An 18,351-nucleotide genomic window follows, 5' to 3' on the forward strand; every position below is an offset into this window, starting at 1 on the left:
CCCCCGTGTCATTGACCTGCAGGTAGCTCTGAATGCATTTCCTCAACCGCTCGAACACCCCTTCATCCGCCAAAGGTCCCACATCCAACCTCCAATGCGGGCGCTGGTTAACGTCTTTGCTAACCTGCAGGTCAACCCAGTGCGGAGCATGGTCTGAGATTGTAATCGCCGAGTACCCCGTGTCCACTACCCCAGCTGGAAGGGTCCTGCTCAAAATAAAGAAATCAATCCGTGAGTACACTTTATGCACGTGTGAGTAGAAGGAGAACTTCACCCTCGGCTGCCCAAATCGCCACGGTTCCCCCCCCCCCCCATCAGCTCCATGAACCCTCTTAGTTCCTTTGCCATTGCTGGCACCCTGCCCGTTTTCGAGCTTGATCGGACTAAGCCAGGGTCCATAACTATTGAAGTCCCCTCCCATGACCAACCTGTGCGAGTCCAGGTCCGGTATCTTTCCCAGCATCCTCCTAATAAACTCTACATCGTCCCAATTTGACGCATATACATTAACTAATACCACCTGCACCCCCTCTAGCTTCCCACTGACCATAATGTACCGACCTCCCACGTCCGAGACTATTCTACCCGCTTCAAACACCACCCGCTTATTGATCAGGATGGCGACCACTCTAGTCTTTGAATCTAGTCCCGAGTGAAACACCTGGCTGACCCAGCCTTTCCTCAGTCTAACCTGGTCCGTTACCTTAAGGTGCGTCTCCTGCAGCATTACCACGTCCGCCTTCATTCCCCTAAGATGCACGAACACACGTGCCCTTTTGACCGGCCCATTTAAGCCTCGAACATTCCAGGTGATCAGCCTAGCCCCCCCCCCCCCCCGCCGATCAGCCATCCCCTTTTTTAAGCCTGCCTCCAGCCCGTGTTCCGCGCCTCCACCGGTCCATCCCCAGGAGGCCTCCGACCTCCTCTCTGTCCCTCAGCACGAGTCCCTCCTTCGTCAGCAGAACATTCGTATTAATAAGTGCTCTAAGTTCATCTGCCTTACCCGTTATACTTTTGGCATTGAAACAAATACACTTCAAACTACTGCGTTTGAGCAGACAGGGTGATGTAGCTCTCCCCCCCCCTCTACTATTCTACCATGATGTTGTCTATATGGACTTCAGTAAGGCCTTTGACAAGGTCCCTCATGGCAGACTGGTACAAAAGGTGAGGTCACACGGGATCAGAGGTGAGCTGGCAAGATAGATACAGAACTGGCTCGGTCATAGAAGGCAGAGAGTAGCAATGGAAGCGTGCTTTTCTGATTGGAGGGCTGTGACCAGTGGTTTTCCGCAGGGTTCAGTGCTGGGACCTTTGCTGTTCGTAGTATATATAAATGATTTGGAGGAACATGTAACTGGTCTGATTAGTAAGTTTGCGGACGACACAAAGGTTGGTGGAATTGCGGATAGCGATGAGGACTGTCAGAGGATACAGCAAGATTTAGATTGTTTGGAGACTTGGGCGGAGAGATGGCAGATGGAATTTCATCCGGACAAATGTGAGGTAATGCATTTTGGAAGGTCTAATGCAGGTAGGGAATATACAGTGAATGGTAGAACCCTCAAAAGTATTGACAGTCAGAGAGATCTAGGTGCGCAGGTCCACAGGTCACTGAAAGGGGCAGCACAGGTGGAGAAGGTAGTCAAGAAGGCATACGGCATGCTTGCCTTCTTTGGCCGGGGATTGAGTATAAAAATTGGCAAGCCATGTTGCAGCTGTATAGAACCTTAGTTAGGCCACACTTGGATTACAGTGTTCAGTTCTGGTCGCCACACTACCAGAAGGATGTGGAGGCTTTAGAGAGGGTGCAGAAGAGATTTACCAGGATGTTGCCTGGTATGGAGGGCATTAGCTATGAGGAGAGGTTGAATAAACTCGGATTGTTCTCACTGGAACAACGGAGGATGAGGGGCGACCTGATAGAGGTCTACAAAATTATGAGGGGCATAGACAGGGTGGATAGTCAGAGACATTTCCCCAGGGTAGAGCACGTTTGAAGGATTGCATTGAGAAAGTGGGACAATCTGCTTTTATTTCCAACTTCCAGAAATGGAAAGAGCATTTAAAACATCGTATGGAGTTCTTCGATCGACTTCAGGCGGCGGGTTTGGTGATGAACCTAGCCGAAAGTGAATTTGAAGAAGCCCGAATCACTTTCCTTGCGGAGTTTCCGATACCCTCAAGACGAAGGGAAATAATGCGATTTCTTAACATGAATGAATTTGATCGAACCTTTGTGCAAAAGTCTTGTGGCATGATTACTCCGCTGATGGACTTGCTAAAGAAACCTAAAAAATGTCAATGGACAGCGGACTTTCAACAGGCATTTGACTGCCTGAAAGCTGTGATCACCAATGCTCCTGTATTGGAGAATTGTAAGGGACTCTGTGGTCAGATTGAACTAAATTATCTGATTCTGAAGAGAAATGCTGAGGAATAGAGGAATGGATGGATCGTGCAGAGACTTTGTTCAAAGAGACTGTCAATCGAGAAGGATTTCGGTTGGAGGAAGAAGAACAAAGAAAAATTGACCGTATTATTATACCTGTTTGCATGTGTTGTTTTTTATAAAAAACAAAAAAGTATATTTACTGTGCACATTTCTTAGCGGATGGTGCAAAAGTGAAAAATGAAACCATCTTGCAGTTGATGGTTTATTTTTTTTCTTGGGGGAGGTGTCATGTGAGAGTACCTTTAAGACATGGATGTTTAAGCAATGTACCTTTAAGAAAACAGTGATGTCAGAGAGTGGGTGGAGCTGAGGTCAGGTCAGCCATTTTGCAGTTTAGTTTTGCAGTTTGAAAAGAGCTTGTGTGTGTCTGTGCTTGCAGTGAGCTGGACCTCTGCCGTGAAAGACTATCTCTGGATCATTTGGGTGATTTAAACTCATAATAGTAAAGCCTTTAACCTGATGTGATTCTGTTTAAAGGTGTTAAGTCTCTTGGAAGTTTGAAGGAACATTTTGAGGAATTATTTACTGTTGCAATATTTTCTGAGTTATCTTTGAAGTAAGGGGTGTTAAGAGATCCAATGTTTATTTAAGATGTTAAGTTGAGTTCATGGAATAACCAGTGTTTTGTGTTTAAAAACCCACGTGTCCATAATTGTAATCCCACACCTAGGGAACAAGCCATGTGCTAGGAAAAGCAACTGATGCATTAAAGGGGGAGGTTGGTTGAACTCCATGATACATTTTGGGGTTCTGAAAACCCCTCACCCATAACCTTATTGAACCTTATTGATATTTAGCTCAATGGGCCTCGACCCTTCACCTAGGCTTCTTACAACAAAACCCCAGGGACATCTTTTTGAAAGCCACTTTGTATAGTTTCCGTTATTAAAATATTATCAGCGTTGGTTAATTAGGTGATGTTGCCTTTACAGGATGGAAGTTGATTTTTTTGACACCGATGAAGCAAATTCATCAAAAAGAAGTGCACTTGCTATGTTTAAAATCACAAGGAAGCTACTCTTTGTGTATCACGTGAAAGAAGATAAAGAGGTAAGTGTGCAGGTTAATATTGAATAGGGAGGGAAAATCCACACGTTTGGGATTCTTTGAGTGATGTTGCTTCTGTTAGAAAATTTACAACTAAATGGGAGGAAATAATTGAAGTTGTAATTTAATCCAATTGGGGGTTGCGGGGTCAGATTTAATGTATTCATGTGTTATCAATCATCTTTTTCTAATATTTAATTTAAAGTTATCCTAAAGACTGGTAAAAGTGAAGCAAAGGATTCTCAGACCCATGTTTACAAAGAACAATATAGCACAGGAACAGGCCCTTTGGCCCTCCAAGCCTGTACCGGTCATGATACCACCCTTGGCCACAACCCTCAGCACTTCCTAGTGCCATATCCCTCTATACCTGTCCATGTATTTGTCGAGATGCCTTTTGAACGCCATTAATGTATCTGCTTCCACAACTCCCCCTGGCAACACGTTACAGGCACTCACCTCCCTCTAAAAAAAACCTGCCTCACACATCTGCTCTAAACTTTGCCCCACGGACCTTAAACCTTTGCCCCCTAGTGACCGGATTGAAAATGTCACTCCAAGGTCAAAGGGTGGCTGGTGTGGGAAATAGGAAAAGTGTCACAATGGTGCAGTTTTGTGACTGAAGATGGGCAGAGAAGAAAAAGTTTATGTCTTAGCTAAGTATCTGAAATTTTCTATTCCCCAGAATCAACATCCCACAAGTGAAAAAGTCTTATAAAACGTTGCAGCTCTGGTAACTAATGCATCATATGATCACATATGTAGAATTCTTAAGCGGTGTAGAGTTCCTTTAAGCCAGCGCGTTGGTGCTGAATGAATTGATAATCTACACATTTGACTCCATTGTTCCCCGAGTTGCTGAATTTGTGGTCCTGGCCAGGCCATCCTACACCATTACCAAGTTGAGAAGACAGGCTTGAGGGCAGGGCAGCCAAATGGTATGTTGGCCTTCATAGTGAGAGGAGGCGAGTACAGGAGCAGGGATGTCTTGCTGCAATTATACAGGGCCTTGGTGAGGCTACACCTGGAATATTGTGTGAAGTTTTGGTCTCCATATCTGAGGAAGGATATTCTTGCTCGAGAGGAAGTGCGGCAAAGGTTTACCAGACTGATTTCTGGGATGACAGGACTGACGTACGAGGAGAGATTGAATCTGTTCGTATTGTATTTGCTGGAGTTCAGAAGAACGAGGGGGTGATCTTATAGAAACCTATAAAATTTTAGCAGGACTAGACATGGTAGGTGCAGGAAGGAAGTTCCCGATGGTGGATGGGTCCAGAACCAGGGGTCTGAGGATACGTGATAGATCATTTAGGACAGGTGAGGAGACGTTTCTTCACCCAGAGAGTGGTGAGCCTGTGGAATTCAGTACCACAGGAATAAGTTGAGGCCAAAACATTGTATGTTTTCAAGAAGCAGTTAGATATAACACTTGGGCGAAGGGCGTCAAAGAATATTGGGGGAAAGCGGGATTATGCTATTGAGTTGGATGATCATAAACAATGGCGGAGCGGGCTGAAAAGGCCGAAGGACCTCCTTCAGCTCCTATTTGCTATGTTTATATCCCGTAGTCTTCAGTGCCACAAGTGTAGCTTGCTGTTGTTAAGATTGAGAGAATTGCCTTCCTTACAATCCCCAGTGAGCATCAAAATTAACTTTGATTTGACATTTCTTTTGCCAACATGTCATTAGAGACTGAGGAGTTGAGAGTTTGCCAAACAGGCAAAACTGTGGCATAGGCATTCCAAAGTTCATCCTTCTAGTCACTGCATAGTTTGTGGAAATTGGGAATGTCATTTGTCCATCAAGGTTCAAAACTGTGTGCAAATCCTACCTCTCCTCGGGAGATCTGCATCGGTTGCTATAGTAATGAGTTGCTTTATCTTTCCAGAGACTTCAGAAGCTGTGCCGCTGTATCCTTAATAGCATGGAAGTAGAGAATGAGTCCAAGGTTTGTATGTAATAGTATTGGATTTCCCCATTTCTATGCACTTCTAGTGGTTTAGTTGATAAATGTTCTGCCCAGTGTGGAATTCAACTATACAGATAATCAATGTCCCATTCAATTCTTACTCTCATGAAATTCCATGGTGTTTGGGGTTTTCATTGTGCGACGCCATCTGCCTTGTCCATGAAAACTGAGCACCAGTGGCCTTTGTTATCAGTCTTGTCTCAATGCATTTTCCATGCTACATTAATGAACTGTAGGGGAAAATAAACTTGACCTTGATTGATCCTACCTGTTCTACTGACAGGTATGTATTCCACCCCTGCTTCACCCCAGCGCTGCACAGCACAAATACTCTCTCTAGTCATATTGCGAGTTGGGTAGAGCAACATTTGTATTTGTACTGCTGAATGTTTCCACAGCCCAAGTGGACACATCATGTAAATTTCATCCAGTTACCTTTGCACTCTACTGTAATCCCATTAACAGGAATGTACAACAAGATCTAGAGAGTGCAGGTAATTTATGCACTTTTATGATTTTTGTTAATATACTGGCACATATTTAGCAGTGCAGTGGGCTCATGCTCTTCTCCTACAAACATGCTCTTTTTATTTTGGAACAGGATTGCTGATTGATTTTGTTCCTATTTAAAACAATATATAATATATACATAAATGTCATGGCTATTCACAGGTCTGGTATGTGTCACTAGCACTTTCCAAAGATCTCACCCTGCTATGGATCAAACAAGTTAAAGACCTACTTTGGCTCTGCTGTGAGTTTCTGAAGCAACTGAAGGTAAATGGAAAACTTGTTCAAAATTCCCACTGTGTGCGGAGAGAAGGGGGTTGCAGTCGAACTCCTAAATGACTCTATCAAAAAATCGTTACTGCCATGAGATTTTCGTTGATAGTGGACCAGAATATTTAGTAAGGGTGGTATTCCAACTTTTTCTTTTTATGGAGATCTCTCTGGACTCTGGTTACTGAACCAGATGTTCCCACCATTTAAATGCCACTCCTGGGGCGTCATTCTCCGCCGGCGGGAGTCTCCGTTTTGCCGGCGCCCGGGGGTTTCCCGACGGCGTGGGGCTGCCCCACAATGGGAAACCCCATTGACCGGCCGGTATTACGGAGACTCCCGCCGGCCGGTCGGGCAGAAATGTGGCGGGGCGGGTAGGAGAATTTCGCCCCTGTTCTCACTGAACTTTAGTGTATTCAGAATAACCTGCCCTCTGGGGAGAAAATTGCAGTTCAGCCGCTGATGTATGATTTATATGCTATCTTCTGCAATGCAGTTGTTTTCCAACTAAAATGTCAGCTAAATTAAAATTAGTATTAATTTTTCATGGACACAGTAGAGCAGCAGCTTCCTAGAATTTGGTAGAATATGGGGTGGCTCAAAGTCATGTTGCTTATTTAAGGTAAGGATTTACTGAACAGATGGAAATATTTGAAGTTTTTTTCTTGCAGCCTGATATTCTGCAGGATTGTAAGTTCATCACATTGTATCTCACCATGCTGGTCACATTCACAGACACCTCAACCTGGAAAATACTGAAAGGGAAAGGTCAGTGGCAAAAGTAACCTCTGCATTAATTCACTAATAACCAGAAGCTTTTCACCTGCTGTAGACTTTGCTTTGGACCTTTGGGGTAGTTCCCATCTTTTTTTGTTCTTTCTGCAGGTTCAGTATTCCTCTCTTTCCTCTTTCTCTGCATCTGCGCACATGTCCGGCTTTCAGGATTTTGCCGATGCCTCTTTGTAACTCAACAGTTCAAGTGATCGGATGTTAATTTTTTCTTTCTTCTTCCTCAGTCCTCTCTGAGGAATTGCTTGTTCTCCACTAAATGTTCTCCCCTATAAGTGAACTCCAAGAAGTGAAGTCTCAAATTGGGTTTCTGCCTATTATAAAAGCATAACAATGGGATAAAGAGTCGATCAGTATCACATCTTCTATTTCAGTTTGACGGAACGGGAATCTTTACAACTATGAATTGAATGGAAAATATTGTCACAGCCCCACCAAATCATTTCTTGATGTCATTTGTTTTTATTGCCCTCCCTGCCCATTCCCCCTCCCACCGCCCCTACTTTCCTGGCATGTGCTGCAGTAAAGGTCTCTATTTGTCGGATATCCCCTGATGCATTATTGCAGTGGGTAATTGCAGGGACTTCAAAGCTGAGTCCAGTACTATCCTCACCTGATGGACACATGTGCATTTCCAGCAGAGGCCCCTCGAGGGAAAGAGAGAGAAGGAAAGTTCAAAAGTGAGAACCCTGGCTGAACTCCCATCCTCTATTCCAAGGACTTAAGTGGACATTTCAGAGTTCCGACCACCACTTCAGCTGGTTCAGCACAAGTAGAGGGTTAAGGCAGAACATTCTGCAGAGTGCAGTCAATTTATTGATTAAGTTTATAATCTAAACAAGTTTAAATTTTCTGTCACGTACTTGAGCGACATCAAGGAAATAGTCATTTTTAATTTCTGAAAATGTTGCTAACCACCTAAAATGCCAAAGTGTAGAAATTCCGTGAACTTGTTCATCTCACGTTGCCAACACCTTTGATTTTTCTTGATGACAGGAGAAGTTCTGAGACCTGCCATGAACCACATCTGTGCCAATATCATGGGACATCTCAATCAAAAGGGATATTACGTTGTGCTACAGGTTTGTTAAAAAATAATGCTTAAATTCTGTAAATCTAGTGTTTAAAAACCAGTAGTTATGTTCATTGGACATTGAGTTAGGACTGAGCTTTTGTGTGTATATTAGCTGGATGTCTGATAGGAGAAACCTCAACACCAGGTTAGAGAGTCCCCAAAGAAAATTACTGAATTTCCACATGTTTCATTTTGTTCATGGGATGTGGGCATTGCATGCAAGCCCAGCATTTATTCCCCATCTCAAATTGCTTCTGAAAGGTTGTGATGAGCTGCCTCCTTGTATTGCTGTAGGCAGTATGGTGTAGGTACACCCTCCATGCTGTTAAGTAAGGAGTTCCAAGGTTCTGACCCAGTGATGATGGATTGATATATTTCCAAAGTCAGAACGGTGTGCAACTTGAAGAGGAACTTGCAGGTGATGGGCATGTGCCTGCTGACCTTGTTCTTATAGGAAGTAGAGATTGTGGGTTTGAATGCTGTTAAAGGAGAATTGGCGAGCTGCTCCAAGGCATGCACATTGTTGTCACCAGGTACACCACTTCCCTAATGAGAGACAAAATGGGCTCTGAGACAATACTTAAGGACCAACATGCTGTTTGTGTTCAACCAGCTAAAATTAGGTGGTTTATCACAATAGAGCAGCTTGGACTGAAGTTGAGAAAGTATCTACAGGTGTGCATAGGATTAAAGCTGATTCCTCTGTGTGTGACAATCAGGTGCAGTGTACAGAATTTCTACTTGCATCATTTTTTGTTCATTGGTGATGGAAAATAAGTTTCTTTATCTCCAGATATTGTTAACAAATGGACTGGCAAGATCCAAACCATCTTTGTCCAAAGGCACTTTAACAGCTATTTTCAGCCTTGCATTACGGTAAGGGAACTTCCAGGTCAAACTTAATTTCTGGTGTATCTTGCTTTAAACCCTCCTTAAAGATGCCAGTTAAGCTTTTTATAGTAACAGAGAAATAAAGTTTGTAGATAAAGCACCATAATCTATCAGGCGGGACTTCATGAACAATGCAAAAGCAAATTCTTAATCAACCACTGTACCTGTCCCTCTTATAAACACTAGGTTTGGAGCAGATTCTTCCATTGTGTGGCTGCATTTCACGATCCTTTGACTCCTAGTCAATAATCATAGCAGCCGAGTTCGGGTTTTACAATCCAATGGTCTGGATTGGAGGGGTTAACAAAAAGCTTGAGCAACATTGTTTTAGGTCAAACCCAATTGCAGTGACAGGATGTGTGTGGGAGTTGAAGTGGGACCTCCACTGCAGAGCCTGAGGTTCCAGTTTTCTGCGCTACTGGTCTTAAAGTAACTATTACAGTGTAGGTGCCCACCCCAGCCATTTTCCCTCTTGCCTAACAGAACTGACCCTAATACAGCAATCAATTTTCTAGATAATTGCATTTTTCTGGATAATTTAAACAGCATTATTAAGTCCTCTATCCCATTACACATTAATTTTGGCCTTAATACTTGGGCCATAATTTAAACTGACACTCGGTCATTGCCGAGTGGGCTGATTATTAGATGACATTCAGGACCTGTCCTCCTGTTTCAGTAGATTTAAGAGATCCCACTGCATTATTTGGAGCAGAGTTCTTCCACTGTCCTGCAAAACACCCCATTAAAACCAGATTCACTGATTGTTGATTTCTATGAAACAAAATATAGCAGATGCTATAATCTGCCTTGTTTACCTACATAACAACAATGTCCACCCTTCAAAGGTAATATATTTTGCTTCCAAAGTAATATTCTACTTCCATTGTTTGTGTAATCAAAGTCACTTTATGTACAGAGCTGTTCACTTCTAGATGGTGGGAATTGTTTTATCTGAATAATGTGTATATTGCATGGTTGACTGCTCCCAGCTACAGAGTGGTCACTTCAAATCAATATTTTTTCTTATTTCTTTCTATAAATTTAGAGTACCCAACTATTTATTTATGTTTTCCCAATTAAGGGGCAATTTAGCGTGGCCAATTCATCTAACCTGCACATCTTTGGGTTGTGGGGGTGAAACTCACGCAGACACGAGAATATGCAAACTCCACACGGACAGTGACCCAGAGCCGGGATTCGAACCTGTGTCTTCAGTGCTGTAGGCAGCAGTGCTAACCAGTGTGCCGCGTGCCGCCCCGCTTCAAATCAATATTAAAATCCTATTCACCATCACACTTGTGCTCATGGAGCAACATCTCGATTTAAAAATTCTTGTTTTCAAATCCCTCCATGGCCTGACCCCTCCATTTCTCCAATCTCCTCCAGCTCCTCCACCCTCCAGGATATCTGCGATCCTCTAATTTTGACCTCTTGAGCATCCCTGATTTAAATCGCTCCACCATTGATAGCCGTACCGTGGGCTGTCTAGGCCCTAAGCTCTGGAATTCCCTCCCCTAATCCGCACTCATCCCTGCCTTACTATTGTGCTTTCCTCCTTTAAGGCACTCCTCTTTGACCAAGCTTTTATTAATTTGCCATAATATCTCCTTTTGTGCCTCAGTGTCATTTTGGAGGGAATTTAATGGAGTTTTGTGGCAGGAGGGTAGCAGGTAGATACCCCACTGCCTTACCACCTCCACCCCGATTCAATCATTGATGGGGAAGCCCGTGGATGGCCTTCCCTCCCTGCTGTCAATTGAGGTCTTTGAGTGGCCAATTAGCGGTACTCGCCAAGCGGCATAAGAGCTCAACATGTGAGAGCCCAGTAACGGGTTTGCTTGCTGGCTTCCAGGGGAGACCCTCTTTCAGAGGCATTCAGTGGCATCAGGAAGAAGGGGGACCTGCTGAGAGCCACCTCTCTGCCCGTTGCTGCCGCCGTTTACCTGTGATCCAGTGATGGTACTGGCCTCAGGTGGGTCTTGTACCGGCAGCAGCCACCGTCTTCCTGGTGATGCTGCCATTCAGTGGAGCTGCAGGCTTCTGATTGGCCTGCAGCTCTCAGTGGGTGGGACCTCCGTCCCCAGGGTTCTTGACCAGTTCAGTGCCTGAATGACATTTAATTTTATGGGCCTTACCTAAAAGAGGCGACGCTGGGCTCCCACCAGCTCTCCATCCAGCAGGCAACACGCCTGCCACCTCCATTAAATCCAGCCAATTTTATTTTGTAATGCTTCTGAAGTGTCTTGACATTTTATTAAAGGTGTTCTATAAATTCAAATTGAAGTGAGACAAATCTCCAGTTAGTTAAATGACGTAGAGAGGAAAGAGTAGAAGAGTACAAAAGAGATCGATGACAAGGAGTGGAAGGACAGTTAATTGGAGGATAAACACTGGCATTGACTAGTGCTAAACGATCGGTTTCTGTGCTGTGAATTCCATGTATAATACCATTGGTTTGGTCCTTTCAGACTAGTATGTATTTATTTTTTTAAAGCCCCAATTGTTAACTCTTTTGGCACACTAATAGTTTATATTCTTTTCTCCAGCCCAGTGATTGCTGCCCATTTCTCAGACAACCTACTCCGTTCCTTTCTGCTGCACATCATGTCAGTCCCAGCACTGGTGACGCATCTCTCTGCGATCGTACCTGAGGTAAAGATGTGTCACAAGGAAAATTGCATGCAACTTAATATCTATTTGTATAGGTATCTTTCCACTCTTTTATTAGTTTTTTTGAAAAGCATACTTTTTGTTTCCAACTCTCTCTCTCTCCCCCCCCCCCCCCCCCAAATCTCCCCAAATTTGCCAAACTTCCAGCTTTCTTTTTTCAACGCATTGCTCCATGAGAGCAAGGGTAAATGCTCTCACCAAACCCCTATCAATTTCATAGTTGTACTGGACACTATGGGGTGCAAAGAATGATGATCGTTTGCAAATGGTTCCTCCTCTTCTCCTCATTCCCTCCCCCCTCAGAAACAGCTTTAAAATAGTTTCTTGCCTTTGCCTTCCCCATCCCCTACAGACTGCCTGGCTGGCTAATAATTTTTAAAAAGGAAACAGGGAGGTGGTAGAACTGCAGAGTGGGTTGATCGGCACCTGGAGGTGAGCACTTTCTATTTACAGGTGCTGGAGATGCTGTTTTGCGTTCCTAGTCCTTTCTGTTTTTGTTTCAGATATTTATTTTTGGGGAATTGCTGCATTTTTCTATGTTATGTGATGCATTATTATCCCAAGTCTCTGCAGTTTCCAAATATTATTGGGTTGTTTGTTTTTAGTGCTGCCTGAGAAGGCTGAGTTTGTCATTCCAGAGGCAAGCTGTATCTTTGCAGCACAAGCAGCCACACCAGGTCCAGGGGACAGGCTATTCATTTAATAAAAGAAGGATTAGACAGTATTTCCAGTAGATCAGAAGCTGCTACAGCACATGTTAGTATTTTTAAATTGTTTTAGGCATGACAGAGCTGAGATTTGTTTGGAACTTCACTTTAAATCCATTTGCTCCCGATGACCATTTTTTAGAAAAGGTTTTTTGCCTCTGTTAGAATGAGTGGACATTTGGCTTAAAATGCCTGTGGCTATTTGATCCATTTGTGGGAAGAAATGTAGTTCATTGTAGGTATTTTTCCATTTTGAGAGCAGAGCAGTTATCCCTGGCATATCTTTTCTTAACTGCTCAGTTCCTTTGCATTTTACCTGATGATAAGTGAGTAATCATTTGCACTACATCTTACAATAGCCGGGAAGTTCAATGGAATCACATTTTGTTTTGCTGTAATCACAGCAGTTTCTGAGGAAGGTTCTGAGCTGAATGTGGCGCAGTGTGACTGTCTCGCACCAGAGTGCTCTTACACCATATCCGCCCTTCCATGAGATATCCTCTCACCTTCTCACCAGACCTGAATCCTGAATGAATTGTCCCTTTCTATTCAGTGCATGGCTACGGTCCATTCCCATGAGCTGCTACGGAAATTCATCCTGTTTTTAAGTCGTGACGAGCAATGTGATGATATCTGTGTTTGCTTGGAGGGAAGCCACACGCTTTGTCTGCTGGGTGAGTGTTCCAGGAATATCTACTTATTCAAGGTTATGCTTGCAATGTTGTTATTTTGCCGATGTTTAAAATAATGATTTGTTTCACTATAGCATACGCAGTTTCTTTAAAAACACTGTGCATGCCAGGTTCCCATTAACCTTTGTGTTAGATATTGAGTGGGCCCCCGTTTTCTCTGTTCTGAAGTAAGATCATATCTGGGCTCTCTGTGAGTGATGTAAAGGATCAGTGGAAGTGACCACAAGGCAAGTTCTGGATGAAATGACCCAAACTTGATCTTTCTATCTGACCTGTTTAATTTATTTTGGTAACATTGGAAGACACAATTTATCTTGCCATTTCTGTTGTATTGAGGGAGAAAATAAATTCCTCGCGCTCACCACTATCTTGTGACTTTTGCTGGTAAACTGCACGTGAATGTTGGTTTAACCTTGCATAGGACGTCTCTCATTCTTGAATAGTTTACTGATGTTCACTGTTTGGGCTCACCCATGAGGGGAAATTTGGCCAAGTCTTACAAAGCTGCTCATAAAAGCATAGTCCAGTATAGAATATACAGTGCAGAAGGAGTCTGCACCGACCCACTTAAGCCCTAACTTGCACCCTATCCCCATAACCCAATAACCCCATCTAACCTTTTTGGACACTAAGGACAATTTATCATGGCCAATCCACCTAACCTGCACGTCTTTGGACTGTGGGAGGAAACCGGAGCACCCGGAGTAAACCCACGCAGACACGGGGAGAACGTGTAGACTCCACACAGACAGTGACCCAGCAGGGAATCGAACCTGGAACCCTGGCGCGTTGAAGCCACAGTGCTAGCCACTTGTGCTACCGTGCTGCCTATGAGTCAGTACGAGTCAGTGCAATCAGGGAAATCGAAGGGGAAATTGGGAGGGGAGGTGAATTAATTTCATCTTATTTGGACCACAGAACAGAATAATCTCTGAATGTTGATAAAAGTGGCAATTTGTTCTTAACTTTGATTATTTTTCCAAAATTAAATCTGTCCAACTGACACAGGAAATCTAATTTATCTGGCCTACCTGTCTGAGAATGTGTTGGAGGAAGAGACAAATCACTTTGTCAATGTGCTGACTGCCATGCTGTCATATTGCCAGAAATATGTATCTCAGAAGAAGTCTAACCTGACGCACTGGCACCCAGTACTTGGTTGGTTCTCGCAGACTGTTGATTATGGGTATGTGCTATCAGTGGATATTTGAGTTACTCTGATAATATCTGTCGAACTAACAGTGTTACATTTGTTTAGTTTGTCTGGTCTGCTTGTTGACCTCCAACCTCTGCTAATAATCTCAGCCCCTCTCAATGGGAACAGTGTGATGTCATTTGCGCTGTATCTAATATGTGCTTTGCTTTACCTGGGGGAATCTGATGTTGACACTGTGCGCAAAATAGTGGCAAAATGTTCCAGTCCCCAGCACTGATGTTTATTCCCTCAACGTCAACATTTGACCAAAGATACAAAGAAAATGTTTGCCCAGTCTTATCAATAATAGCTTATCATCAATAAGTTGGAGCTGTTGACCAACTTGAAATGTTAAATCACTTTCCATTTTGACAATTTAGTAATTCAGCGAGTTAGGACATTGTCCGTTTTACCTTCAGAATTTGTTTGTAAATCAAACCTAGAGTTGATGGAACTTTTGTTTCTTGCTGGTTATAAGAACCTGAAGTGAAATTTGTTTGGGGAAACTTTAATATTTATCACTGGTGTGAGTATTAAATTCCTCCATCGTAAACTTTGATGCCACAAGAGCAATTGAAAATGCTGGCGCACAAATGGTCCTCAAATTGGCACTTTCACAGAAGAAAACTAGGACAATTTGTTTGTTAAAAGGAAAAATCTCGCATTCGTTTAGCAAGAAATGCTTTTGTAAAGTTGGGCCAGAGAAATATTGTGTAGATCCACTAATATCAGCTTTACACTGAGCCATTTCCCCCAGATAGAGTTGTCAACAGAAAGTCTGTTCCCCAGTTGTGATATACCAGTGCAACCTTTAATGCAAAACATCAGGAAACATTCTGTCCTTCAGCGTTGACATATTTCACATTGATTTGTTGGGCTTCAAAGATCGAGTCTTCGCCAAATAATAAAAATTGAAGCACAATTAAGATACATACATTAAGAAGGAGGTTGAGGGGCGACCTGATAGAGGTATACAAAATTATGAGGGGCATAGACAGAGTGGATAGTCAGAGGCTTTTCCCCAGGGTAGAGGGGTCAATTACTAGGGGGCATAGGTTTAAGGTGAGAGGGGCAAAGTTTAGAGTAGATGTACGAGGCAAGTTTTTTACGCAGAGGGTAGTGGGTGCCTGGAACTCACTACCGGAGGAGGTAGTGGAGGCAGGGACGATAGGGACATTTAAGGGGCATCTTGACAAATATATGAATAGGATGGGAATAGAAGGATACGGACCCAGGAAGTGTAGAAGATTGTAGTTTAGTCGGGCAGTATGGTCGGCACGGGCTTGGAGGGCCGAAGGGCCTGTTCCTGTGCTGTACATTTCTTTGTTCTTTGTTCTTTGTACTGAAATGCAAGACGACAAAATAAAACCAGTATTTAATAGTTTGCTCTGTGAATCATTAAAGAAGCTGTATTCTAAAGAATTTCTCCAATGATTCCTTCATTGTGCCTCTTTTCAGGTTGAATGAAGCAATGCCTCTGGTCACCAAGCAGTTGCAATACTTGTGGAGTGTCCGGGTTATTCGCATGCTATTCCATGATGTATTGAGCAAGAAACTGGCTGAGAATCATGACATAGCACATACTCATTACTCTAGTCCTTCAAATAACATTCATGTCAAAAGTAAGCATCTGTTTTAGTATGTACCCTTAATGAAAAGTACTAATCTAAAGGATTGTTACCACCACAGCTTCTTTTTCCTTTTCTAACCACTTTGGTATTCGGACTGAACTTGGTTGTGAACAAAGAACAATACAGCACAGGAACAGGTCCTGTGGCCCTCCAAGCCTGTACTGGTCATGATGCCAACCTTTGCCAAAACCAGCTTCTCATTATCTGGGGGGGGGGGGGCGGGGGAGCTGTTAGTGTGGAGAAGTTATCTCTGTGGCAAGCAAGAACCAGTCTTGACCAAAGCTCCCTAGTCTGCGTTTTCTTCACAACCAGGCTTGGGAATTTCCCTGACACTAAAGACTGCGCATTTCCTTATGCCTTCACCACCTAGACTCACACTTGAAGAATTATGTAAGTGAATTCTATGGAACTACAGAGACCTGAGTCACCTTACCTCACGAGTCAGTCTGTAAGGAGAAAAGAAAACTGGCGAAAGGCAGAAATGGAACTTAAAATTAGACAGCTTGTGTGATGGATCGGGCTGCAATGTGCTCCTTTCATCTCCAGGACTTGATTTGGAAACCATCCCTGACTATGGAAGTAAAGTCGTCCTCTTCCTGTAGCAGTGAAGGTCCCAGTGGAGCAGGCTATGGCATAGTGATATTTTAAATGGATTAATAATCCAGAGACCCAGGGTAATGCACTAACTAGGGCGTTAGTTTTGAATCCCACCATGGCAGATGGTGAAATTTGAATTCAATAAAAATATGGAATAAAACATTCTAATGAAGACCATGAAACCATTGTCGATTGTTGTAAAAGCCTATCTGGTTAACTAATGCCCTTAGGGGCTGGTTTAGCACACTGGGCTAAATCGCTGGCTTTGAAAGCAGACCAAGCAGGCCAGCAGCACGGTTCAATTCCCGTACCAGCCTCCCCGAACAGGCACCGGAATGTGGCGACTAGGGGCTTTTCACAGTAACTTCATTTGAAGCCTACTTGTGACAAGCGATTTTCATTCATTTCATTTTTCACTCTGCCTGGCCTACATGTGACTCTACACCCACAGCAATGAGGTTGACTTTTAAAAAGCCCTCTGAAATGGCCTACCAAGCCACTCGGTTCAAGGGCAACTAAGGATGGGCAATAAATGCTGGCCCAGCCTGAAACACCCACATCCCTTAAATGAATAAGAAAAAGTATGCCCTTGCAGACAAAGTCTGTACCGCAACTTCAACTTCATAATGCTTTACCTGCAAACGCTTGTTGCTGTCCGTGGGAAATTGGGAAGGTTCTGCATTTCTCAGACCCAGATCCAGCATCTGTCACCCGATACGCATTAAAATAATGTTTCCGTGTGATGGTTTGATTTTTTTTTTCTCTTGTAGATCTCTTCAGGCGAGCATTTCAGAAGTCTGCATCCATGCGAAACATTCTGAAGCCAGTTGGTGGGAAGCGGGTGGACTCTCCAGAGGTGCAGAAGGTCTGCAGTATCTGTGTGCTTTATCAGACAGTGCTGACTACACTCACCCAGATTCGACTCCAGATTCTTACTGGTCAGTCTTGTGTTTTTAAAATGTCCCTGTAAAAGTCAACACTTTTTTTCTGAGGTAGTGCAGCCAAGATACTTTTCCAAATGAATAAATGTGCAGTGAAGAATACAACAGAAAGGGATTTTGCCCAAGTTTATCTGTAATGGAGTGCTGAACTATTGTCATATTCCCCAGGTCCTTTTTAACTTTATGTTCTTTTACAAGCATTTATCCACTACCCTTTTAAAGGTATTATCAATCCTGTTTTCACTACTGTTTCAGGTAAGACTCCACAAGTCCTCAAACCCCTTCATGTGAAAGAGTTTCTCATCATCTTGAATTTATGCCCTCCAATTATCAACTCACCAGAAATAATTTTTCCTTGTTCCTTATCGAAACCTCTCAAAGTTTAGAACAATGATGCAAGATCTTTTAAACTTTTTCTAGTGAAATACAAATCTATATTCTTATATTTTCATTGTTACTAAAGCTTTTAATCCTTGGTATCATTTTACTCCATCTCTTCTGTATGACATTGGCTTCAGTCCCAAAGTAAGGTCCCCAAAACTTTGCACAATACATCTGCAGCCTCTCCAATGATTTATCCAGGTTTCGAATTATCTCTGCTTATGTTTTTCTTACCAGCCTATAAAATCTAGGATTCAGTAACAGTTTTATCAATTTAGCCATCCACTTCTAAGGATCACACCAGACGTCGCATCTACTCAGTGAGCCATCAGTAAAGCCTGGAAAATTAATGTTTCAAAAATATATACTTTTAGTCTAAAATACTCACACACTGTTGATGCTTAATGGAACAAATCCATAAAACATTTTCAGAGTCATACATGGAGGAAGGGGAAATATATTGAGGTTAATGCATTGCGCATTGTAAACTATTTTAATTGGGAGTTGAGTGATCATTCTCAGCCC

General features: G+C 43.1%; 1 protein-coding gene across 4 annotated transcripts in view; it reads left to right on the forward strand.

Moving 5' to 3' along the window:
* Window positions 1-18,351, forward strand: part of ube3b (ubiquitin protein ligase E3B) — a 73,412-nt gene that overhangs the window by 17,787 nt on the left and 37,274 nt on the right. For all 4 annotated transcript variants that reach the window (XM_072478852.1, XM_072479122.1, XM_072478950.1 and 1 more), the window contains 11 exons: window positions 3,388-3,505; window positions 5,394-5,453; window positions 6,147-6,251; window positions 6,926-7,022; window positions 8,040-8,125; window positions 8,912-8,994; window positions 11,559-11,664; window positions 12,943-13,063; window positions 14,090-14,267; window positions 15,735-15,898; window positions 17,275-17,442. In XM_072478852.1, the coding sequence (XP_072334953.1) occupies window positions 3,388-3,505; window positions 5,394-5,453; window positions 6,147-6,251; window positions 6,926-7,022; window positions 8,040-8,125; window positions 8,912-8,994; window positions 11,559-11,664; window positions 12,943-13,063; window positions 14,090-14,267; window positions 15,735-15,898; window positions 17,275-17,442 (1,286 nt within the window). The remainder of the gene's footprint in view (window positions 1-3,387; window positions 3,506-5,393; window positions 5,454-6,146; window positions 6,252-6,925; window positions 7,023-8,039; window positions 8,126-8,911; window positions 8,995-11,558; window positions 11,665-12,942; window positions 13,064-14,089; window positions 14,268-15,734; window positions 15,899-17,274; window positions 17,443-18,351) is intronic.

This window comes from Scyliorhinus torazame, chromosome 1 (genome assembly GCF_047496885.1).
Source record: "Scyliorhinus torazame isolate Kashiwa2021f chromosome 1, sScyTor2.1, whole genome shotgun sequence".
NCBI lineage: Eukaryota > Metazoa > Chordata > Chondrichthyes > Carcharhiniformes > Scyliorhinidae > Scyliorhinus > Scyliorhinus torazame.